General features: G+C 42.4%; 1 protein-coding gene across 3 annotated transcripts in view; it reads right to left on the bottom strand.

Moving 5' to 3' along the window:
* Positions 1–25,771, bottom strand: part of focad (focadhesin) — a 195,467-nt gene that overhangs the window by 87,129 nt on the left and 82,567 nt on the right. For all 3 annotated transcript variants that reach the window (XR_009655645.1, XM_060934188.1, XM_060934197.1), the window contains exons 12-14: positions 21,116–21,220; positions 20,144–20,245; positions 11,803–11,933 (exon numbers count right to left, since the gene is read on the bottom strand). Coding sequence is in view for 2 of the 3 variants with exons in the window: in XM_060934188.1 (XP_060790171.1) it covers positions 11,803–11,933; positions 20,144–20,245; positions 21,116–21,220 (338 nt within the window). In the remaining variant the exon portion in view is untranslated. The remainder of the gene's footprint in view (positions 1–11,802; positions 11,934–20,143; positions 20,246–21,115; positions 21,221–25,771) is intronic.

Here is a 25,771-nt window from a genome sequence, read left to right as displayed (position 1 = left end):
TTCTACTTAAAAAGAAATTACAAAGAGATTGGTTAAAACAGTATATTGTTATAGAACTTTGAATTATGTATAAAATCAGAATAAAGCCTTTGAAAGGTTTCTTCACCTCTGGCCTTCACCATCTCGAGATCAGTCCCCCCGTGTCCCCCCATATACAGTTAATTCAGATTAACAGCCTTGTTTAATGATTTTTTTTAGTGAGCTCAGTGTGGCCTTGGAAATGCTGGTAGAACGAGACCTGAAAGTATCATTTATTAAAAAAAAAAGTCAGTGCCACACTAGAAATATTGGTGGAGACAAACTTGAAACTCAGAGGGTTGATATGGCCCAATAGAAAACATTGATGGAAACAAGGTCTTGTATGGTGAGATGTGTGAACCAATCAGGATTCATTATACTTGCTAAATTGTATCAAACTTTGCTAGAACACTATAAAAATGAATGCTTTGCATTTTGGAGTCAGAGGACTCTGCAGACTGACTCGGCTTTTGTTGACTGATTTATTAAAAGTCTAAACTTTTCTGCAAACTCTTTGAATTATTCTTGCTTGAGAGAGTTTCCACGACACTGGTTATAGAGTTACAGCTGAATACTGGATCAAATTCAACCGTTTTTGTCCCTAGTAAATATTTGGACCCAAAGAGATGGGAAAATAGGGTCTTCACAGGCTTTGATCAAAGGCCCAATGGTGGCAGCCTGGCAGTGCTGGGTCTTGAAACCCCAACCTTCTGATCAGTAACCCAGAGCCTTAACTGTTGAACCACCACTGCCCTATAGGCTGTTTTATAGGTTTACTATTTATATTAGGCAGTGTTGTAGTCAAGTCACTAAACCTCGAGTCCAAGTCCAGTCTCGAGTTCCCAGTGTTCAAGTTCGAATCATTAAAGAAAGTTTCGAGTCAAGTCCGAGTTGAGTCCAAAAACAAGACTCCAACCGCACCATTTGACGGTGGCTGTTGCTGCCTTTATGTGAAACCGTTTATGGCGCATGTGCGAGAGTCCGCTTGGTGCGCGCGCTGTCCGGCGCGCACTTGGGAGTCTATCTGATGCACGCGCCAAGGCACACAGGTTGCACGAAATTCGTACAAAAATGAATGTAGATATACAGTGGGGCAAAAAAGTATTTAGTCAGTCACCAATTGTGCAAGTTCTCCCACTTAAAAAGATGAGAGAGGCCTGCAATTTTCATCATAGGTATACCTCAACTATGAGAGACAAAATGAGGAAAAAAAAAATCCAGAAAATCACATTGTCTGATTTTTAAAGAATTTATTTGCAAATTATGGTGGAAAATAAGTATTTGGTCAATAACAAAAGTTCATCTCAATACTTTGTTATATACCCTTTGCTGGCAATGACAGAGGTCAAACGTTTTCTGTAAGTCTTCACAAGGTTTTCATACACTGTTGCTGGTATTTTGGCCCATTCCTCCATGCACATCTCTAGAGCAGTGATGTTTTGGGGCTGTCGCTGGGCAACATGGACTTTCAACTCCCTCCAAAGATTTTCTATGGGGTTGAGATCTGGACACTGGCTAGGCCACTCCAGGACCTTGAAATGCTTCTTACGAAGCCACTCCTTCATTGCCCGGGCGGTGTGTTTGGGATCACTGTCATGCTGAAAGACCCAGCCACGTTTCATCTTCAATGCCCTTGCTGATGGAAGGAGGTTTTCACTCAAACTCTCACGATACATGGCCCCATTCATTCTTTCCTTTACATGGATCACTCGTCCTGGTCCCTTTGCAGAAAAACAGCCCCAAAGCATGATGTTTCCACCCCCATGCTTCACAGTAGGTATGGTGTTCTTTGGATGCAACTCAGCATTCTTTCTCCTCCAAACACGATAAGTTGAGTTTTTACCAAAAAGTTCTATTTTGGTTTCATCTGACCATATGACATTCTCCCAATCCTCTTCTGGATCATCCAAATGCTCTCTAGCAAACTTCAGACGGGCCTGGACATGTACTGGCTTAAGTAGGGGGACACGTCTGGCACTGCAGGATTTGAGTCCCTGGCAGCGTAGTGCGTTACTGATGGTAGCCTTTGTTACTTTGGTCCCAGCTCTCTGCAGGTCATTCACTAGGTCCCCCCGTGTGGTTCTGGGATTTTTGCTCACCGTTCTTGTGATCATTTTGACCCCGCAGGGTGAGATCTTGCATGGAGCCCCAGATCGAGGGAGATTATCAGTGGTCTTGTATGTCTTCCATTTTCTAATAATTGCTCCCACAGTTGATTTCTTCACACCAAGCTGCTTACCTATTGCAGATTCAGTCTTCCCAGCCTGGTGCAGGTCTACAATTTTGTTTCTGGTGTCCTTTGACAGCTCTTTGGTCTTGGCCATAGTGGAGTTTGGAGTGTGACTGTTTGAGGTTGTGGACAGGTGTCTTTTATACTGATAACGAGTTCAAACAGGTGCCATTAATACAGGTAACGAGTGGAGGACAGAGGAGCCTCTTAAAGAAGTTGTTACAGGTCTGTGAGAGCCAGAAATCTTGCTTGTTTGTAGGTGACCAAATACTTATTTTACCGAGGAATTTACCAATTAATTCATTAAAATTCCTACAATGTGATTTCCTGGATTCTTCCCCCCATTCTGTCTCTCATAGTTGAAGTGTACCTATGATGAAAATTACAGGCCTCTCTCATCTTTTTAAGTGGGAGAACTTGCACAATTGGTGGCTGACTAAATACTTTTTTGCCCCACTGTAAATATCTTGTGCCAAATTATTATGGCATGTTACAAAAAATAAAGACTCCGAGTCCTCGTCTCCAACTTACAAGTCCGAATGCAGTTATTGCACAAATCCGAGTCATCAGTGCTCAAGTCCAAGTCGACTCACGAGTCCTTAAAATTAGGACATGAGTCGGACTCGAGTCAGAGTCCTGGACTCAAGTACTACAGGCCTGATATTAGATCTATGCTATGCATACATTTTTTTTTTCCTCCACGGGGCAGTTTCCATCAAATCCTGTGCTCTGATTGGCTGGCGAGCAGGTCCGTATCCTACGATACGGACCCCCGTTACGGACCTCTGACGACTCGCTCGTTCACAACAACAACAAACATAGTAGCATTTTTTGTCAACATTTATCTTTTTTTTTTTTTTTAATAAGATTTATTTACAAGATTATCAAAAATCTTATAAATTTTTGCCAGCATTTCTCAGGAGAATAGCATTAATTTTACAGCATGGATAGCGATAACGACAGTGTTCACAGTGAAAGCGAGTTTTACTACCCTGAGGAAGAAGAAATAAAAGAAAACATTTCAGTAGAAAGCTAAAAACCTCTAACTTGCTAACGCCAAGCAAAAAACATGGCTGAATCCTGAATGACTCCTATTTGTATAAATAGGGGACTACATAGGCGGCAAAATTTAGTTTTTTTCCTGCCATGGAAGTGCACTTGTATACCGAGGAGGAAGCCATTTGCATTACAGCCATGAATGAGGATTCAAAATGGCGGCTCGGCTCGGTTTTCCCTTTCGGGCGCTCTCGTTTTCTGTTAGAATTTGGTAAAGAAAAAAATAAATATATTCTTTACCAGCTTAAGGTCGGTCCGTATGGTGAAATACCGTGACCTCGGCCTTGAATACTGACCTCGGCCCAAAGGGCCTCACTCAGTACTTTCAAGATCTCGGTCACGGTATTTCACAATACGGACCTCCCAGCTGGTAAATAACACACATATATATATATATATATATATATATATATATATATATATATATAATTTTTTTTTTTACTTTTAAATACTTATTATTTAAACATATTTTCAATATTTATTTTAATATTTTATCTTATTTAAAATCAGATAAAGAAGTCTAAAAAGTAATCTTATTTTATCTCTATTTTATTCTTACTTTATTTCATACATGCATTTTGTGCCTCGTCTTTTACGTATGCAGGAACGCTCTTATCTTTTGTTATTCTTCCCAAAAGGATTTCCTGCCAGATGTAAGAGGCAACATCAAAGTAATTAAATGTTTCAGATTCTTCTGTTCTTGCTGACCTGCAGTAATGTTTTCTTATCCCTACTGAGCTTTATTATACTTCATATTTGGGATGAGATTTTGGCTTTGGCAACAGAAGGAAACTGCAGAGAAAAATCACCGCATTCCTGTTCAAGCTTCCAACTGAGCACCTGGATGATTACACAACACTGTAACCGTTTTATGTTGATACTTGAGACAACAGTTAAGCTTTTTGGCAGAAATGCATATTGTGTTAGGAGGGAAAAATGCACTGCACACCATCACCAAAACCTCATTCCAAAGGCTTCTCAAACTTTTTAAAAAGGGCTTGGTGTGTATTAAAGGTAGACTGCCTTTCAGATTTTTCAAGTGTAGATTATAAAAAAGAATTTTCCCCGACACCCATTTATTTTTATTTAGTGGGCTGAAAGCTACTGAATTCGAATTACAGACTTCCAATTTTATTAGTTTTTTTTTAAAAATAGAACAATTAATGAATTTAGGGCCACATGGCTTGAAATTCTCTGCCATTTTTTCCTGCTTCACCATGACCCAATTCAAGATATGACGTCATGCATCACGTAGAGTGAGGGGGAAAAAATGGCAGTGTGTTTTGCTAAACCTGAAAACAAAACCCCCCAAATCTTTTATTTTTTTTTTTACATTTTTGCAATTTGTCACGTGTCCGTTAAGCGGAAATGATTCCGTCGGACGTCTTGTATAAAGTTTTAATTCATCGAATTTGCAAAAAAAAAAAAAAAAGCTCCGTTTCTCCAAATCCAGTGAATGAGAATAGAATAAAGCAATTATTCCACTTAATCTTGTCATACATGTCTTATATAGGATTTCAGCCTACGTCATTGTTTCCATAGCGACAATATTTATGCCGCCATTTTGACGGTCACAAATATGGCGACTACCGGTAGCGATACACTGTTGATCATGACGAAGTCTCATTGTCGAGTATTTTATCCAGCCTAGATGACGCGAGTAAGAAGCGATATCACCAGAAAATCAATGATGCTGGTGTACGTGATCCGTACACGTTACCAGGCTATCTTTTTCTGGCTTTGCAGCGCGGGTGATCTTCCTGACCTGCAGTCAGGCGTGTGGGAAATACCAGGGAAAAAACATAAAAGAAAAAGGAGCGAGATGCAGAAAACACCTTCACTATCCAGCGACGTAGGGCATTTACAGGGCGAGCAGAGGGAGAGGTATTTGCAAAAACTGAGGTTAGCAGGCTTAGAGAACGACGTTTACCTGCTTCCACCAGGATTGTTCACTGATGTACGGAAGTACACGAAGCCCTCGTCTTTACCTGACTTCGGCCCACATGATCTGTATACCTATGTCGTTAAAAACCAGGCTGGGTAACATGCCTACATCAGCGGGTCGTCCCTGGAGCCGGTGGTCGCCATCTTATTACAGCTAAGGTTTGTTCACATTTTCATTTACTTTCGGTCCTCAGGATAAACAAAATGTTATTAAATGTCATTGAAATAACTTCTTAGTCTGTTGAGACATGGCCCGTTATAAATTTGCTGTTACCAGGCAATGACCATGAACTGTATTATTAGGGTCGGTGTAGTTGTAGTAGTGCACTAGCAGCTAGCTGTTAGCACTAGCTAATGTCAACAACATAGTAGCTGGTATGTTACTGTAGCAATGTTTACATTCAGTCATTTGGATGACTGTTAAAACCTTTCAGTCTCAAGTTTTTCCTTTACTGGATTTACTAGTTTACTGAGCTAGCGCGCTCGGGCAGCCTGCCCGAGCTAGCGCGCTCGCTCCCAGCCTGCCCGAGCTAGCGCGCTCGCTCCCAGCCTGCCCGAGCTAGCGCGCTCGCTCCCAGCCTGCCCGAGCTAGCGCGCTCACTCCCAGCCTGCCCAAGCACACTAGCTCAGTAAACTAATAAATACAGTAAAGGAAAAACTTGAGACTGAAAGGTTTTAACAGTCATCCAAATGACTGAACGTAAACATTGCTACAGTAACATACCAGCTACTATGTTGTTGACATTAACTAGCTTGACCTTCAAAATGGCGGACACTGGGGCGTCACGTGACCTGTGACGTCACGTCGAAATCCTCTATAGCCAACTTGGTGCTATGTGCCTCGTCAGCTCTCAGCTCTTGTACAACTCGATTTCATGGAATAACTTAAAGCTGTACTGCCTTTCAGATTTTTCAAGTGTAGGTCATAAAAAGAATTTCCCCGACACCCAATTATTTTTGTTTAGTGGACCGAAAGCTACCCATTTCAAAATCACAGGCTTCCAATTTTATTATTATTATTATTATTTTAAATAGAACAAGTGATGAATTAAGGCCATGTGACCCTAAATTATCTGCTATTTTTTCCTGCTTCACCATGACCCAATTCAAGATACTACGTCATGCATCATGTAGTGGTCTTTCCCCATTCACACAAGACATTGTGGGATACAAATTTGAAACAGGAGAGAAAAATGGAGGATGAGTGTGTGCGAATAAAATGTGCAAGACCGACTACAGTAATGGAAAGTGAGAAGAAAAAGACGTTATGTTGCGAAGGAAAGGAAACACAGGACCAAACTAATAAATATCGGCGGTCAGCGAGCACCTTGGTGTGATCAGCTGTTCGTTTAGCAACAGAATGATGGAACTGTCAGCGCACGGTCAAAGTAAACCTGTAGATGGCAGTAATGCAACACTGTCGATGCCGGCTGCCGTAAAACCCAAAAGAAGAAGCAGGTAAACCTGCGCATGCGCATACGGACGACTTCTGTCTGCCTGACTGCACAAAGTGAGCGATTTCATGGACGTTATTTGCTCGGGAATCACCTCAAATTAAATAACTTCCCAGCCACAGAATGGCCTGGTTTTTTTTTTAAGATATTACAGAAATAAACATATATCATAATGACTAAATTTCCGCGGGAACTAAATTTCACCGATTTTATGAAATCGAAAGGCCATCTAGCTTTAAGCATGTGTGCCTTTTGCACAGTTAACTACTCACGGACTCCCATCCACACAGAGTTTAGGACTGTGCTTTACAGCTCCTGATATAAATTGTACAAAGTATCGAGGCAAGAAATAGTGACAAAACCTGAAAGTTCACAAAAAAATGTTTTCTCTCTCCGTTTAACACACCTATACCAACCACCTAATTATCACCACTTTAGAAACAGAAGCAGATGTGTTCCAGCGTGAAAAACACCACCAATCTGAATATCACGCTACTGGAGAGACCAAGAAAAACTACACACAATTAAACAATCACAGACAAAATATCACCTGATTCCCTTAGGAGAGTTAATCATGCTCGTCACACTGCCTGTGCCAGGTACTATAACACAAATTTGCATAAAAGGATTGCTTTATATGTACCATATTTACTGTCATGCCTTAAGATTCTGCTGTTAAATGTCTGATGAGTCAAACACCAGCATTCTATTTGCATTTGCACATTGAGCTACAGTGCCAACAGTACGTCAGTAAGTGTATGATAAAACGTGTACACATCATCATATAGAAAGACAGCAGTGCACTCCAGAATTTGTGCAATGATTACAACCATTCGTTTCATGGATGAATCTTGGGCAAATATACTCAACAAAAATAAAAACTTTACACTCGTTTCAAAGTCAATAATTTGAACATTTTGGAAAATAGGTTTGAAATAACGATTGTATTCAATTATCTTGTCATTAAAGATGCTATAGCATACAGATCATGTTTGTCATGGAATCGGTTCCACCGGAAATGCGACGACAATGTCCATGATCAAAAACTGTGAGTCACAACTTAATGAAATCATGTCAATATCGGGTGTGTCCTCCATGGGCGTTCACAACGTCTCCTGGATTGGATGATGCATCTGAACACAGCTTGGGGAATGCACCGCCATATTTGTACCAACATAGCACCAAGCTCCTGCAAGTTCTGTGGAGGGTTCCTTACGGTCGGCTGTGGTGCCAGTTTGATGGAGACGTGTCTGGAGATTATGGATGGTCTGTCGACTGCATCCCATAACCCTCGCAACGTCAGTGACGGATGTTCCCGTATTCAGCATGCCAATGGCACGTTCACGCTGAATGTTTGACAGTCGTGGCACTGCAAATTAACGAATAATTAACCATAAAACCTTGTTTTTCTGAGATGACACTCTACTCTGCTACCATGAGATCAATTGCACGTGTATCTATGGAGCACTTGCATGTGACGTCACAGCCGATCCAGATTGTGACAGACGCCATCTTGTCGGTCAAACGCCATATTCTGCCTTCTACTTCTACTTCTGGTTTATACTTCTGCTTTTACTTCTACCTTTTCTTCTGGAAAACCCTACTATATACAATTCTACTACAACGGCTGCGGCTACAAGCTCTCCCTACCTGTGCACGGTTTTTATGTTTTTTGTGTGTATTTTTGCATGTTGTTCGTCTGTACCGGACTTCAATATCCACTACAACCGTATGGACTTGCTGGACATTGGTTTCCAGCAGAAAATGACGGTTTGTAGCGATTTCCATCGCATGCACAACATTCCGGACGAGAAAAAAAAAAAAAACATTCCGGACGAGATGGCGAGACCAGCGGGGTCTCCGTGGATTGTTATCGGAAGCAAAGCGAAGGAGGCGGTGCCGGGAGCGGAAGCAAAAGCGAGGCTGCAGAGCCGGCCTGTTGACTAAGCTCAGAAAACAGCCACTCAAATCTCCACTGCCAAGCCTCTACCTCTCCAACGCCAGATCCATGTAAACAAGACGGACGAGCTGGAATTACCTTATTCTATTCTATAATCAGCTGGTCAGTGCTATACTCAATACTTAAGTGACTTACCCATCCAATGAGGATTCTTGTTTACAAGATGCCACATCTGAGTCACTGACAAATCCTGAATTTCTGTAAAGATAACTGTCCAGAGATTTATAGGCACGCAGTGCTTCACCACTGAACAGCAAGGGAAAGTTAATGAGGTAATTATACACGTCCGGGTATTCCGCTGGCAGTTCAAAATCCGGTCGTGAAAACTCCGTCTGGTAAGCCATAAGGGTCACAAATCTGTAGATCGTTTATTTTAGACATATATCTAGTTATCTGTTCATTAGAAAAATGAGCCGTGTAGTCCGTCGGTTGAAATTGATCCATTCTGTACACGAGTGCAGCAGTATTCAGCGGTGTTTTTGACCGACAAGATGGCGGTTGTGTACTTTCCGGTCACGTGACTGCAAGATCTCTATAGGTCACGTCACTTGTGTCACGTGGAAACGTGATTTTAGCGTGCAGTGCTCTCACACGTGCTACGTAGGCCCGACCAGTAGAATGAATGTGTGACGTAATGCCCTTGACAATGCATTTAACCATGATCACAACAAGAACTCTTTCAAGAAAAGTTTCTAAACACTATTTGAAAAATAATGAGTGTCAAGTTTTTATTTTTGCTGAGTATATGTTCTCCCTTCTACCAGACCAACAAAACAGAGGAAATCACAAACTCCTCTATCCTGAAGACTCTCTCATAGGGGAAAAATATTGCATGTTAGCTGTTACTATAGAAACAACACTTCTCCACATGACTCACTACGCTTACATGAACAAAACACTCCAGTTTTTGCCCTTATTTTGAAAGGCAAACGTCTCAATATCCTCCTGCGACTCGTAAAACAATTAACAAAAGTTACTATACATACAGGACACTTTTTCGATGGAATGGGTTTCATTAATTTGGTTCGATAGCATGCGATATAGATAGCTTATCCTACGTGTATTATGCCACTCTACCCAATGGACAATGAGCGTGCAATACTGTTACGATATTGAATGTTGTCAAGACAACACGACATCATACATTGGAGCTGATGCGAATATCCAATGAGAAACTTTCTGCTGCACATGCGCACAATCATTTCTGTGTTTGCCGGGAAAGAGAAAGATGCGCTGAACACCCGAAAGACTACCAAAACTTCATTAGATATTCTTCACGCATCTTTACAAGAGAAAAACATAACAATGGACATCGAAAAACTGGAAGAGAGACATGTTGGAGACGTAAAACTTCCATGCTAGCAAGTGACTGTGACAATTTGTAAATAAACATGGCCACCAGGTTTGCTTCGTTAAAAAAAAGTAAGATTTTGAGAGAATTTTCACTGCCAGGTTGCTCTGTTGTGTGGAGTTGGCCATGTTGATTTTAAAAGTAACTAAGTAAATTACACAGAGAAATGAATACTTCAGTCTGAGTGAAAAATACTGCAGTGTGTGCGCGTGGAAGAAGAGTCTGGAGACAGAAATCTTAGTTTCTCGGTCATTAGCCTGTGTTACTTGCCCTCAATAGCACTGCTTTTTTAGCATTCGCTAACACTACTGATGAACGCTACGCTGATTGGAAGGTGACTGCACTACTGCGCTAACCGTGCCGACTCGCAGGTAAGCTAGCATTGGCCTTCGCTAACACTACTGATGAATACTACACTGGCTGGAAGGTGACTGCACTACCGCGCTAACAGTGCCGATTCACGGGTAAGCTAGCATTGGCCTTTGCTAACACTACTGATGAACGCTACACCGGCTGGAAGGTGACTGCACTACCACGCTGACAGCACCGACTTGTGGGTAAGCTAGCATTGGCCTTCACTAACATTACTGATGAACGCTACACTGATTGGAAGGTGACTGCACTACTGCGCTAACAGCGCCAACTAGAGGGTAAGCTAGTGTTGGCCTTCACAAACACTACTGATGAACGGTACACCGATTGGAAGGTGACTGCACTCCCGCGCTAACAGCGCTGACTCATGGGTAAGCTAGAATTGGCCTTCACAAACACTACTGATGAACGCTATACCGATTGGAAGGTGACTGCACTACTGCGCCGACTCATGGGTAAGCTAGCATTGGCCTTCACTAACGCTACTGATGAACTTTACACTGGCTGGAGGTGACTGCACTGTCACACTAACAGCGCCAACTCGCAAGTAAGCTAATGTTGGCCTTTGAGAATGCTGATATGAAGAGTGTGTGTATGTAGAATAATAACAACAACAACAACAAAAATAACAGCTGGCTTTTTTTGGTTTATTAGATATATTCCATTCAGCAAGCATGATATTAAACTCGTCTTCGACTCGAACAATACCATGCTAGCTGAATGGAATATATCTGATACACCACTCAACACCAGCCAATATTATTTAAATATCCTCCGTACTACAGCTGTAAAACTGACATCTACTTAAACAGTTTACCCGTATACACTGAATATTCAAAATGCATCACAAAATACTTGAACATAAATAAACGCATATGGATTCAAGCAGATTTGCTTAAGTGGCTTTAAGCCAAAACATGTCGAAGGAATTAATTTCTCTTTGTCCTGCACTTCTCTTTCCCTGCTGCTTCTTATTTCTGCTTTAATCCCTCAGGTATCCCCAGGTGATCAGAGAGAGATGGTGAGCAAAGATTAGGAGTTGAATAGTGCTGATTCAAGCAGTCCGGAGAAACACAATAACACCTGGGAACTCAGCAATCGGCACTCTTTATTTGATTGGTGAGGAATCTGACTACTCCCAGGAAACTCTCCCATCAGGCAAGCGCTCGACTGACAGTGCTAATTCTCATCTTATGTTTAGAAGAACCCTATAATGTCTTTCAGCCCATTATGTGGTTATGTGATCTGACAGCGCATACCACAACGTGTACGCGAAATACGGCCTCCCTGCTTTATATAGGAGTACTTAACCAACTGTGACGGTTCTCAGAGTCCTCTGGAAATGGAGACTAGAAGGCTGATGAAATGGAGATGAAATGTGAGCGCAGTGTGTTAGTGTGTTAAGTGTATGAAGGACCTCTCCCTGCAGATGTCCCGCACACAGGCAGCTCTGGCCAGAACCTGCTCCCACTGAACCTCCTTCCCCAGCACAACTGAGGACTTCTCCAGCAGTGCCATCAGCTTCTGCAAGTCTGGATACACACGATCCTACACACACACACACACACACACACACACACACACATTACAGACCATCAAGAAATCAGTAACTTTTTAATAACTGAGATAACTTATTAACAGACTGTTTAGCTATATTAATCATTAAGTCATCTTTCCAAGTATTTAAAGGTACACAAAAGATAACCTTGAGGACACCATTTCAGTGATTTGCATTTGCATCTAGAAAAACATTCGTACTGCGATATTCAATAAGCAGAGTATTACTGTCAATGCTTTGAAAAATAATCAGAATAATTTCATTCCCATCTATGCTTGTGGGAAATGTTTAACATATTACACACCAAGTAGTGAAAACAGTTGACATTAAAAGTAGACGGTCTTTCGATTTCATAAAATCGGTGAAATTTAGTTCCCTCTGAAATTGTCATTGTGGCGATATGTATGTTTATTTCTGTAATATCTCACAGAATATCAGGTCATTCTATGGCTGGGAAGTTATTTAATTTGAGGGGATTCCCTGAGCAAATAATGTGCATGAAATCGCTCGCTTCGTGCAGTCAAGCAGACAGAGGAAGTCCGTGTGCGCATGCGCAAGTTTACTTTGACCGTGCACTGACAGTTCCATCATTCTGTCACTAAACGAACAGCTGATCACACCAAGGTGCTCGCTGACCGCTGATATTTATTAGTTTGGTTCTGTGTTTCCTTTCCTTCGCAACATAACGTCTTTTCTTCTCGCTTTCCTTTAATGTAGTCGGTCTTTCAAGTTTCATTCGCACACTCTCATCCTCCATTTTTCTCTCCTGTTTCAAATTTGTATCCCACAATGCCTTGCACGAACGGGGAAAGCCCACCACGTGACGCATGATGTAGGATCTTGTACTGCATCATGGTGAAGCAGGAAAAAACAGCGGAGAATTTAGGGCCACGTGGAAGTATGTGATTCAAATTCAGTAGCTTTCGGTCCACTCAACAAAAATAATTGGGTGTCGGTGAAAAATCTTTTTATGACCTAAACCTGAAAAATCTGAAAGGCAGTCTACCTTTATAATCAAATCAACAATCAATTATATATTTGACTATAACTACCAGGAATCAAAATATTATTATTATTACACGGCTTTGCTGAATACTCGATTCTGATTGGTCGATTATGATCTGCACTCTATGATCTTTTATTTCTGTATAACAGACCGTTGCTCTGGACTGCATCATTAGCGGAAGCAATACAATTATTTTAAAAGCAGTATTTTGTATCAAATTATTGACTGCTTTAGTAAATAGCTGTGTATCTGTATCACCCTGTCAGGGTTTATTTTGCAATAATAACTGGCTCAATGTACATTGTTGTTGGCTCCTTCGATCTCAAAAGATCATGGTGATCTGCGCCAGGGGTCATCCATCAGTTGTCGAGTTGCAGCGCCAAGTATGACTGTATAGAGATCTTGCAGTCACGTGACCGGAAAGTACACAACCGCCATCGTGTCGGTCAAAAACACCGCTGAATACTGCTGCACTCGTGTACAGAATGGATCAATTTCAACCGACGGACTACATGGCTCATTTTTCTAATGAACAGATAACTAGATATATGTCTAAAATAAACGATCTACAGATTTGTGACCCTTATGGCTTTCCGGACGGAGTTTTCACAACTGGATTTTGAACTGCCAGCGGAATACCCGGACGTGTATGATTACCTCATTAACTTTCCCTCGCTGTTCAGTGGTGAAGCACTGCGTGCTTATAAATCTCTGGACAGTTATCTTTACAGAAATTCAGGATTTGTCAGCGACTCAGATGTGGCATCTTGTAAACAAGAAAATTATCCTCACTGGATGGGTAAGTCACTTAAGTATTGAGTAAAGCACTGACCAGCCGATTATAGAATAAGGTAATTCCAAATCGTCTGTGTTGTTTACATGGATCTGGCGTTGGAGAGGAAGAGGCTTGGCAGTGGAGGTTTGAGTAGCTGTTTTCTGAGCTTAGTCAACAGGCCGGCTCTGCCTGTAGCCTCGCTTTTGCTTCGGCTCCCGGCGCTGCCTCCTTCCCTTTGCTTCCGATAACAATCCACGGAGACCCCGCTGGTCTCGCAATCTGGTCTCGTCCGGAATGTTTTTTTTTTTTTTCTCGTCCGGAATGTTGTGCATGCGATGGAAATCGCTACAAACCGTCATTTTCTGCTGGAAACCAATGTCCAGTAAGTCCATACGGTTGTAGTGGATATTGAAGTCCGGTACAGACGAACAACACGCAAAAATACACACAAAAAACATAAAAACCGTGCACAGGTAGGGAGAGCTTGTAGCCGCAGCCGTTGTAGTAGAATTGAAGAAAAGGTAGAAGTAAAAGCAGAAGTAGAACCAGAAGTAGAAGGCGGAATATGGCGTTTGACCAACACGATGACGTCTGTCACAATCTGGATCGGCTGTGACGTCACATGCAAGATCTCTATAGGCCGATGCGTGAGCCGCACGGTCTGCTACAGTTGCTGCAGGTGAAGTTGCTTGGTCAGGTGTCTGTTGATGCCGTCTGCAGTCTCCGCTGTCGACGGAGCCTCCTCTCCCCCACCAGGTCTCTCTCCTTTCCTCGGCTTCCCCAACGACGGCCTTGGTGGTGGACCGCCAGCCGGTGCAGTCTGAGGCCGCCGTCTCCAGGTCTGCGGGGTTGAAGCCGCAGGCGTCTCTGGGTCAGCATGGCAAACATGCTGGGCATCCCTGCCTTGGCCAGGACATCGGTGTTGGTGACACGGTTCTGCCAGGCGATGCCCAGAAGTCTTCCGAGACAGCGCATGTGGAAGGCGTTCAGTCTGCGTTCTTGGCGCGAGTAGAGGGTCCATGCTTCGCTTCCATAGAGCAGAGTGCTCAGCACACAGGCCTGATACACTCTCATTTTGATGTTGGTCGTGAGCATGGTGTTGTCCCAGACTCTCTTTGTAAGATGGGCCATTGCTGTTACTGCTTTGCCGATCCGCACGCTCAGCTCGGTGTCGAGAGAGGGGTTGCTGGAGATGGTGAAGCCCAGATAGGTGAACCTATCCACCACTTCGAGGGCTCAATGTACATTATCCCTTACATAACACTATGGCACGGTGGTGTAGTGGTGAGCACTGTCGCCTCACAGCAACAAGGTTCTGGGTTCAAACCTCACGGAGTTTGCATGCTCTCCCCGTGTCTGTTTGGGTTTCCTCTGGGTGCGCCAGTTTCCCCCACAGTCTAAAGACATGCGGTTAGGTGAACTGGCTACTCTAAATTGCCCATAGGTGTGTGTGTGTACGTATGTGTGTGTTTGAGAGAACTGAAAGGAGAAATCCTCTACAATAATCCAGTAGAAGGCAACAGGAAACCATTACTGTAATTCTTCCCTAGAGACTGATGGCTGGAGCCGACAGAGCGGCTATGTCACTGCAGGGGTCTGTCTGTCTGTAGTCTTTCTGTCAGACAGACAGACAGATAGATCGATCAACAACACTAATAATAATCATCATCATCATGAGAATGATTATGGGCCAACACGGTTACATAACCTTACAACAGTGGTGTGAACTTTTTTTTGCATTTCATTATCTCAGTTTTGGACTTTGCAATACTGACACAGCAATGGACAAATCACAAGCCAGGGCACCTGGAATAAGCAGATCTCCTATCCAGCCTATCCTGGTGGACAAGTAACAACTAGAAAAAACTCCTTATTTCCTGTTGCACAACAAAAATTTACATTTGGCACATACTACAGCACATACATCCAAACCCCCATGCCCTGCTGCACTACACACATCTGCTGATCATCTGGGAAACAGAAGAAGCATTTGTACTAGGCAGATTAATTAGCGTGAAGAGACACCAGGCAAACTTTTCAGGTACGTGTTATCTCCGATGAAACCAAGCAAAGGATTGTTAATCGCAAAGCTCTTCTATAACTTTCCTGCTTGCTCTACACAGTCACCTCACAGTTGTTCACATCAAGAAAAAAAATTAGCTAGAGCCCAGGAATAGATGACTTGCGACCATGTGATCAAAATGTGCTACGTCATGAGCATCCGCCATGACGGTGGATATACAAAGCAACTAGGATGGCAGCTGCTGAAAGCGTGTCTGTAAACAAGGCTGAATTTTCTCAGTATTACCACGATTTGAACGGTCGAGCAAAGATTCAATACAAAGAGAAGATAGATATGTGTGGTTTTGACCCATATTATTGAATAAAGTCAGACTTTTCTGAAGATAAGACTCTTCTACTGACCATCGAGTATCCAGATATCGCGTTCTATCTGGTTTGGCTGTCGAAGAATCAGGTCTGACCTTGGACGAAACATAGCCCATGTTCTGAGTGGGTGCCCAGTCTGGATTGTTTCTATTCTATAATTTTGCTGGCGCTCCTAGAAGTGAAATGGTAATACACGTGTTAAAATTATAACAACGACCGAGTGAACCACGACAAGAGAACGCTCATTTTATAGCAAAATTCTAGCAACACAAAATAAAATTCTTCCATGATATTATCCGAGAAAGCTTCTGAATCTCACCCGAGAGAAAATGATTACTGCAAACACGAGCTGTTTCGGTTTTAGCCTCTTAGATCAGCCCTGCCAATGTTATTCAGCCGTGCTCGTCTCCTCTCCGTACTAAGCCTCAGTTTTTCCTCGCCCTCTTTTCGAATCACGGACGGAATACTAAAAAATTGGAACGTGCCGCGGTCACGAGTACTGTTGTGACCACAACCATATACAACACAAAGATATGGCATAGCTAAAAGAACGCTTAAAGCAGTGGAAAAACAGAGACCGTTGCACACGCGTGAGTATGTTTTATATGGAATGTCTCTTGAACCCGCATTTGTATCTCCACCAACATGGCCGACATCCGGGTTTCTATTTTGCTTTGATGTCACTTGCAAGTCAAGGATATGTTAATGTCATCACTGAAAAGTTGGCCAAAAAAATAATAATAATTGGTCAAATTATTGTAAGCTTTACTTGTTACATATTGTAGTGGTGCTTGAAAGTTTGTGAACCCTTTAGAATTTTCTATATTTCTGCATAAATATGACAAACATCATCAGATTTTCACACAAGTCCTAAAAGTAGATAAAGAGAACCCAGTTAAACAAATGAGACAAAAAATATTATACTTGGTCATTTATTTATTGAGGAAAATGATCCAATATTACATATCTGTGAGTGTCAAAAGTATGTGAACCTCTAGGATTAGCAGTTAATTTGAAGGTGAAATTAGAGTCAGGTGTTTTCAATCAGTGGGATGACAATCAGGTGTGAGTGGGCACCCTGTTTTATTTAAAGAACAGGGATCTATCAAAGTCTGAGCTTCACAACACGTTTGTGGAAGTGTATCATGGCACGAACAAAGGAGATTTCTGAGGACCTCAGAAAAAGCGTTGTTGATGTTCATCAGGCTGGAAAAGGTTACAAAACCGTCTCTAAAGAGTTTGGACTCCACCAATCCACAGTCAGACAGATTGTGTACAAATGGAGGAAATTCAAGACCATTGTTACCCTCCCCAGGAGTGGTCAACCAACACAGATCACTCCAAGAGCAAGGCGTGTAATAGTCGGTGAGGTCACAAAGGACCCCAGGGTAACTTCTAAGCAACTGAAGGTCTCTCTCACATTAGCTAATGTTACTGTTCATGAATAACAATGGTGTGCATGGCAGGGTTGCAAGGAGAAAGTCACTGCTCTCCACAAAGAACATTGCTGCTCGTCTGCAGTTTGCTAAAGATCACGTGGACAAGCCAGAAGGCTATTGGAAAAATGTTTTGTGGACGGATGAGACCAAAGTAGAACTTTTTGGTTTAAATGAGAAGCGTGATGTTTGGAGAAAGGAAAACACTGCATTCCAGCATAAGAACCTTATCCCATCTGTAAAACATGGTCAGGGCTCGAAATTCGTGGTGGTCGGGTTGCCTGAGGCAACTTAATTTGTCATTTGGCGGGTAATTCCTGTCACTAGCCAGCCCAGCTGGCTAGTTGAAAATAAAAAATATATACATGAAGCGAAGATTCAGACATACCGTCAACTAACACCGCCACATATTAAGCGTGTGCCGTGTCTGTGTTAATCGATGTGTTTATCGGCAGGACGGAAACTACCGAAGAATTCCAAATCATATCGTGTACGAGTCAGGCTGTCGGTTTTTCACTACTGTGCATGCATATAACGCATCTCGTTGAATATCGCGGTAATCACGTGTAGTATTGGACCAGGTGGGTGGAGCACAGAAGCACAGCAAGCCAGAGCTGAGTTCTCAATGAACTATTTACTGCTATAGCTTTTCAGCCTTTTATCACTTCCCAGCTACGCACGCACACGTGTTCTGGTTGGTGACAGCTCCCTTTCTCTGCTCTCCTCTCCTTTTAAATGGCGCGGTTACTGGGGAAGATACACAAACACAGTTTAATCCCCATCAGGTGCAATGATTCCACCACTTACCTTCCCTGACTCCGCCCTCCATTCACAGGCCGATGCTTGGCCACGCCCCCACTGCCTCATCACGTTATCAAATTCAATCGATGTGGCCACATTATCGCCCATTTAAACACGTGTTTTTGTTGTTGTTTACATCTACATCTGCCAAAGCTACGTTGCGATGTGGAATTTTCTGAAAGGTGTACAGAAACCGCCAGAGACGGGGACAAAGCGACCTCAGTCTGAAGAGGAAAAACGACAAAGGACTTATAAGCAAACGTGGGAGCAGGGTAGGCCTTGGCTGCGATACGATTTTTACGGAATAATTAATTTTTTTCAAGTTGATTCCTAGTCAATATGAAGCTCCTAATTATTTCTCTCTCAATTGGTTAAATACAGAAAGCATGTTGGACATATTTTGGGTGCTATAGTCATGATAGTAAGTATATTTGTTTTCAATACTCATACACCAAGTTGCCAAGTTTTCCAATATATTATTTGTTGATATTACCGGTATATTATGGTGCTCTGTGTTGTTCTCATTTATGTATTTAACAACAGTATCAAAATACTCGGGTCTTGGAATAAATGCACATTAGTCATGAACAATGGTAACTACTCTCTTTTGCGTTATTTTTGACAGAAGTAAAATTCATACATGAACAAAATTTTGGCGAGTTGATTTTCTGTTTGGCGAGTTACTTTGGAAGGTAACTAGTCCACCTGGCTGGTGAAAAAAAAAAATTTAATTTCAAGCCCTGATGGTGGTGGTAGTATCATGGTTTGGGCCTGTTTTGCTGCATCTGGGCCAGGACGGCTTGCCATCATTGATGGAACAATGAATTCTGAATTATACCAGCGAATTCTAAAGGAAAATGTCAGGACATCTGTCCATGAACTGAATCTCAAGAGAAGGTGGGTCATGCACCTTAATCCAATGGAAATGTTGTGGAAGGACCTGAAGCGAGCAGTTCATGTGATGAAACCCACCAACATCCCAGAGTTGAAGCTGTTCTGTACGGAGGAATGGGCTAAAATTCCTCCAAGCCGGTGTGCAGGACTGATCAACAGTTACCGCAAACGTTTAGTTGCAGTTATTGCTGCACAAGGGGGTCACACCAGATACTGAAAGCAAAGGTTCACATACTTTTGCCACTCACAGATATGTAATATTGGATCATTTTCCTCAATAAATAAATGACCAAGTATAATATTTTTGTCTCATTTGTTTAACTGGGTTCTCTTTATCTACTTTTAGGACTTGTGTGAAAATCTGATGTTTTAGGTCATATTTATGCAGAAATCTAGAAAATTCTAAAGGGTTCGCAAACTTTCAAGCACCACTGTACTTGGCTGTTTTTGTAGGCCTAGGCCAGCTAACAAACAAAAACAATCCATCTATCTATCTTCTCTCATTATATATCAAGGAAGGAACTTTGGGTAAGTAAAGTAAACTCTCTTTCTCTCTCCCTCTTTGCACCTATGATAAATATAGCTTAATCTTTCTAATCTTTTACTTTGCATTTATTTTCAATTTTTTGTTTTGAAAGCACTAGCCTTTCTTTCAGGAAATGCAAATCTAGTTTTATATCAAAACTTGATTAAGGCCGTTTCGAAATGTAATGTCTGCTTCTGTAATAAATCAAAACCATAACGCTCTTCAATTAAATTCTTTTAAAGACTGAATTACATTAATTTATTGTCAAATGTAAAATAAACCATCAGCATCACTCGGGAAAATATCATGGTGAGAAAACTTCATGTGAGCCCAAGTGGGAAATAGATCAGTGGTATAAAAATAAAGTGCTGTACCTGTTTCTGCCACAGTGCAGCAAGCAGCCGCAGAGCCACAGCCCTCAACCTGGAGCAGCTGGCCAGCATCTGGAGAACATGCAGGACCTGTGGTATACAGAACTGAGAGAACAAAGACGAGCTTCAGCGTAATGAGGAAACTCTGAAGGCCCATCTCGAGCAATCTAGAACACCATAATTCCCCTTAAAGCACTTCAATAACAAGGCTTAGTTGCATGGGGGCAATGAATCCGCTTTCTCAGAGAGCTGAAATACCGAGTCAGTGCTTTACTACTTGTTTCACATCCGAATTTCATTAGGGGAGGACAGACGTTGGGCTATTTTATTAAAACTGGGCTTAAAAACAGTGCGGCATTGTTTACGCAGACCTGAGGCCTAAAATATATGAAGGAAACAGGAAAGGGCACTGCCATCAAACACGGATACGATCCTACGGCAAAAAAACATTCAATAAAACTATGTATTAGGCATCCGGTCCAGAGCATGTGATTTTATGCATGTTCCAGATATTTATTTTGTTGACGTTATTGAAATCCTAAGCAAACATGAATGTCTCTGAGCTCCATACATGGGCACAGTGCCAGGAGGAATAATGCACATGGCTGGAGAGACCAGTGAATAACAATGGCAAGGGGAAGCAGTGGACTGTTTCATGCATGTGCCCACAGCACCAGGTGAGCTGTTGCCATAACAACAAGAGAAGCATAATTACGGCCCAAATGCAGCCCGTTCCAGACATTTCTATTTTTGGAGCAAAAACTGAACGAGAGCGTGGAGGACAGAGGACCACCTCAGGAAGCTTACAAAAAAGAAGGACTCCAATTAAAAAAAAAAATACGATATCTACGTGTATACAGTGTATGACCTACGTGTGAAGTGTTTATTGTTCATTGTTGCGCTTTTTTTGTTCTTTACACACTTCATCTGAAATTACAGATCACTGTGGTGGAGAAGTGAAATGGAAATACACACCGTGTGTGTTCCCAGCTTTGGTAAGGTGAAGAGTACAGCGTGAGACAGAGTCAGGTCGGAGACTCGGCCCAGCTTCAACATCAACACTGGCAGCAGACACGGGACCTGAGAGAGACAGAGACCGAGACAGGGGAGACGGGGGGGGACAGAGAGAGACGGGGGGAGAAGAGAGAGAGAGACGGGGAGGGAGAGAGACATGAGGAGAGAGACAAAAATGAAAACCATGAGTATGAAAGTAAAATGGAAAAAAGAACAAAGCTGAAGGAAAGAGAAAGAAGGAGGAAAGGAAAACTAGAATGAGAGAGCAAATAAGAAAGGAAAAAGCAAACGAGCAAAACTGAAAGCAAAATAGAAAAAAAGCACAAAAGCAAAAGAAAATTAAAAATGAAAGAAAGAGGGCAGAATAGCAAAACAGAGCGAGAGAGTAAAAGAAACAAAGAAAGAATGAATTAAAGAGCAAAGAGAGCAAAACAAAGAAAGAGCATAAGAGTGTGAAAGAAAAAAAGCAAAAAGAACAAAAGAACGATTGAAAGAGCAAAAGAAAAAATAGAGAGAGGGAGTTGTACAGAATTTAACTGGAAGAGGAAAAAATGAGAAGATTCAGAAAAAGAAAAAAAGATGAGTGCGAAAAAAAGGAAATGATATGCACTCTCAGCAGAATGAGTGATGGAGACGAGTGAGTGACCTGAGAGATGAACGTGATAGAAATATGCACACAGGCATTTATGAAGTGGAGCAGTTGGGGAGCAAAAAAAAAAAAAATCCCTCCAGGCTAAACGGAAGGAAAGATGGACGGGGCTCAACTGGTGGCGAGACATGTTTGCTCAGAGATCACTCTAGAAGAGGAGGAGGAGGTAGAACGCTTCTCTCCCCCTCATCATTACTGCTGCTACACTGAGTGAGACTGTCACAACTCATCCATCTCACACAGTGTGTTTGGAGAAAACACAGAGAGGGACGAGCCACAGTCACTCGGCTTTGAAGTGCCGCCCAGAAGCTCCAAAATCCCTCCGCATTTCTCTCGCTCTGCTTCTCTCGAGATGCTCTTATGTCTTAAACATTATTTACCATGATTTTATCATGCTAGATTTTGGCATGTGGTCGGGGTTTACTCGGCTTTTAAGTCCTGAGAAAATTGTCATGTTTTGAGCCTGAGGGTAGGACTGGAAACGTTCAGGGAATCAAATGAGTGTCAAAATATTGTGAGGCTCTGGTGTCTGCCAAGTGTAAGATAAAAGAATACCAATCTCTATCTTTGTAGGTAAAATAAAAGGCAAAAAAAACAAACAAAAAAAAGACTATCCCTACCGTTCAGTATTTGGGAAATTCTTGCGAATGCAGAATCCAAGCAAATACCATAGAGCACCTTATATTTATTAAAGGTCCCATGGCATGAAATTTTCACTTTCTGAGGTTTTTTAACATTAAAATGAGTTCCTCTGACCTTCTTAAGTCACCCCAGTGGCTAGAAATGTCAATGTGTAAACCAAACTATGCCCACCCTTTGTCAACATTTGAGAATGGCGCGTCAAAATGGCGCGTTGATAAGCTCTTCCCTTTACTACGTCAGCAAGGGAGATGATCCCCACGCCCCCCCTCTGGATTCCCACCCACTGTATGGACTGCCCGCCCAGCTCAAAAGTTGCCACCATAGATACGTCACTTCAATTTTGTAGTGAGGAGACCATAGAGGACACAACAACATGGCACCACCTAAGCGAGCGAAACATGGAAATTGCGCTGTACATGGATGTGACAACACAGAAAAGAGTTTGTTTTTACTGCCGACGGGAGAGCCCCTGAAGACGCAGTGGCTTAATTTTATTTACTCCAATAATACGCTGTCGAGTCTACCTAAAACGGTGTATGTTTGTCGGAAGCATTTTCCTGATGAATGTTTCCACAACTTGGGACAGTACAGGGCAGGTTTTGCACATCAACTGTCACTGAAGCCTGGGTCCGTACTAAGCATCCCTGCCGCATCAGCCACAAACACCGAACAAGTAAGTGTATAACTGTTAAGTCGTTTTGCCGTGTTTTAAAATCGGTGCCGCGTTAGCCTTGCAATGGCTACATTAGCTGTGCAGCTAACCGCTTCCTGCAGTTAGCCAGGTACTCTGCGCTACAAAACCAAAAAGCATGCAGCATGCTCTGTTAAACTGAGTTTAGTCTGGAAATTGACTGTAACTTATGAGCTTATGTTTTGCCGTGTTTTAAAATCGGTGCCACGTTAGCCTTGCAATGGCTACATTAGCTGTGCAGCTAACCGCTTCCTGCAGTTAGCCAGGTACTCTGCACTGAAGGTACTCCTGCTCAAGTCGGTGATTTACAGTTTGTTCAACTGCTTGCGCTTCTGCTTCGGGGTCGGACTCCGGGTCAAAAGCGAAAGCTTGGACTGTTGCTTGACCTGCCATTGCTACTGTTCACACACAGGTAGCATGTCCGCAGCTTGGTCAAGCCCCTCCCCCCCATGGCCCGCCCCCACCCTCTACCCTTCCCCGCCTCCATGCTTCTCATTAGCAAAACGACACACTGGGAAAAGCGCTGAAATGGGGCTTTCTCCCAGGAGGCTATATCTACGTGCCAAGGGTTCATTTCGAGAAAGGCTGTGGATATAACATCCGGAAACCTCCATGAGCCCGTTTAAAGCATCAACAAACCACCATGCCATGGGTCCTTTAACCACGCTGAATGATGTGAATTTGAGAGCTGATCTCTTGTAGGTCATACACAGTCTATGTGCCATTTGAAGAAGAAAAAAAATTCCACTATTTACACTACCGTTCAAAAGTTTGGGGTCACCCAGACAATTTTGTGTTTTCCATGAAAAGTCACACTTTTATTTCCCACCATAAGTTGTAAAATGAATAGAAAATATAGGCCAGACATTTTTCTGGCCATTTTGAGCATTTAATCGACCCCACAAATGTGATGCTCCAGAAACTCAATCTGCTCAAAGGAAGGTCAGTTTTATAGCTTCTCTAAAGAGCTCAACTGTTTTCAGCTGTGCTAACATGATTGTACAAGGGTTTTCTAATCATCCATTAGCCTTCTGAGGCAATGAGCAAACACATTGTACCATTAGAACACTGGAGTGAGAGTTGCTGGAAATGGGCCTCTATACACCTATGGAGATATTGCACCAAAAACCACACATTTGCAGCTAGAATAGTCATTTACCACATTAGCAATGTATAGAGTGGATTTCTGATTAGTTTAAAGTGATCTGCATTGAAAAGAACAGTGCTTTTCTTTCAAAAATAAGGACATTTCAAAGTGACCCCAAACTTTTGAACAGTAGTGTATATATTTAAAAAAAAAAAAAAAAGGTCAGGCCTTATTATGAACATTTGGCTTGTTGACCTCAAGCTCAATTCCTCTCCACTTTGAAAGCGTGCTCCGAAAAATCATCACACAGCCGCTCTGACCTCACAGAGCAGGAGCTCCTTCCTCCCCCCTTAGCGGGTAGATGTTCTAACCCCAGAATTAAGGATTAACCCCACGATGCTCCTACTACACACACCGCACTCCAAGAGCCGAGACCAATGACCCAGCCTGCTGAGAATAGCGCGACCTCTGACCCTATCAGCTAGCCAATTAACAGCTCTTAGGAGGACAGCTAAGCTAACGGGAGGCATAGTAGGAAGGGTGAGGGCATGCGGTGAGGAAAGGACCATGAAGAATTCTAACAATGCAAGATGAAGCGTGATAAAATGCGAAGAATTATGGGGAAAAAAATCCACTTATCATCAGAACGTATTACTATTATAAAGAATAATGTTTTTTCAAGATAGGTACACCCTCCTATTGTCTTCATTGTCATAAAAACAGATTCTCATGCAGAGGTGTAAAGATTGCTAACAAAAAAAAAAAAAAAATCCTACAAGGCAGAAAGAAAAACAGTAAGGCAAATATCCAGCGCGACCGCTGCATAATATTAAGTAGCACATCAATTTCGTTATTACTGGCCTAACACTGGCCTAGTACTGTACCTATTCCGTTGGCCGGGGCTCTTGAATTCACAGTTCAACTAGAAGGGCACCCAGAGAGCGCAGACCTTTGCCAAAGACAACTGTTGACTCTTCTATGATGTGCAAATCTGTAACCGCAACCACTTTATATGTCTGGATAGATTTCCGAAACTATTCATGTGTATCCCAGAGGATTACCGCAACTCATGAATGCGGATTGTGATATGAAGATATCATGTTTCTACACTGACTACGTTTTTGTCCCCACTATAGAACTTTACTCTCATCTCCTGCATTATAAGCTGGATGGCACTATTGAGTGCAGACTTCTGCCAAGACAAAATGCCATATCTCACAATGTTATGTTTGTGTCACACATTGGCGTTTCAGCCTTGCGCATGTACGGCGTATCAGGATACGTGGCAGTAAGAAAGGAATGTCATAGCATCGCCAGCTTACGTAGCTAATACTCTAGGATGTGAAACACGATCTCCCTGTACGCCAGGGTGCAGCGTATTTTTAAGTCCGTCCTTAAAAATCCGTAGCAGCTTCGATACGTCACACATGCGTCACGTGTACGGCATAAAGACGAAAGCTATGCAGCAGTGACGCAGCGGGAATGTTGCTCGAACACCCATTACGCCGTGCGAACGCTTTAGTTGACATGTGTCCGATGAAGGCGGCT

This window comes from Neoarius graeffei, chromosome 1 (assembly GCF_027579695.1).
Source record: "Neoarius graeffei isolate fNeoGra1 chromosome 1, fNeoGra1.pri, whole genome shotgun sequence".
Classification (NCBI taxonomy): domain Eukaryota; kingdom Metazoa; phylum Chordata; class Actinopteri; order Siluriformes; family Ariidae; genus Neoarius; species Neoarius graeffei.
This window is presented reverse-complemented; position numbering and strand designations above follow the sequence as displayed.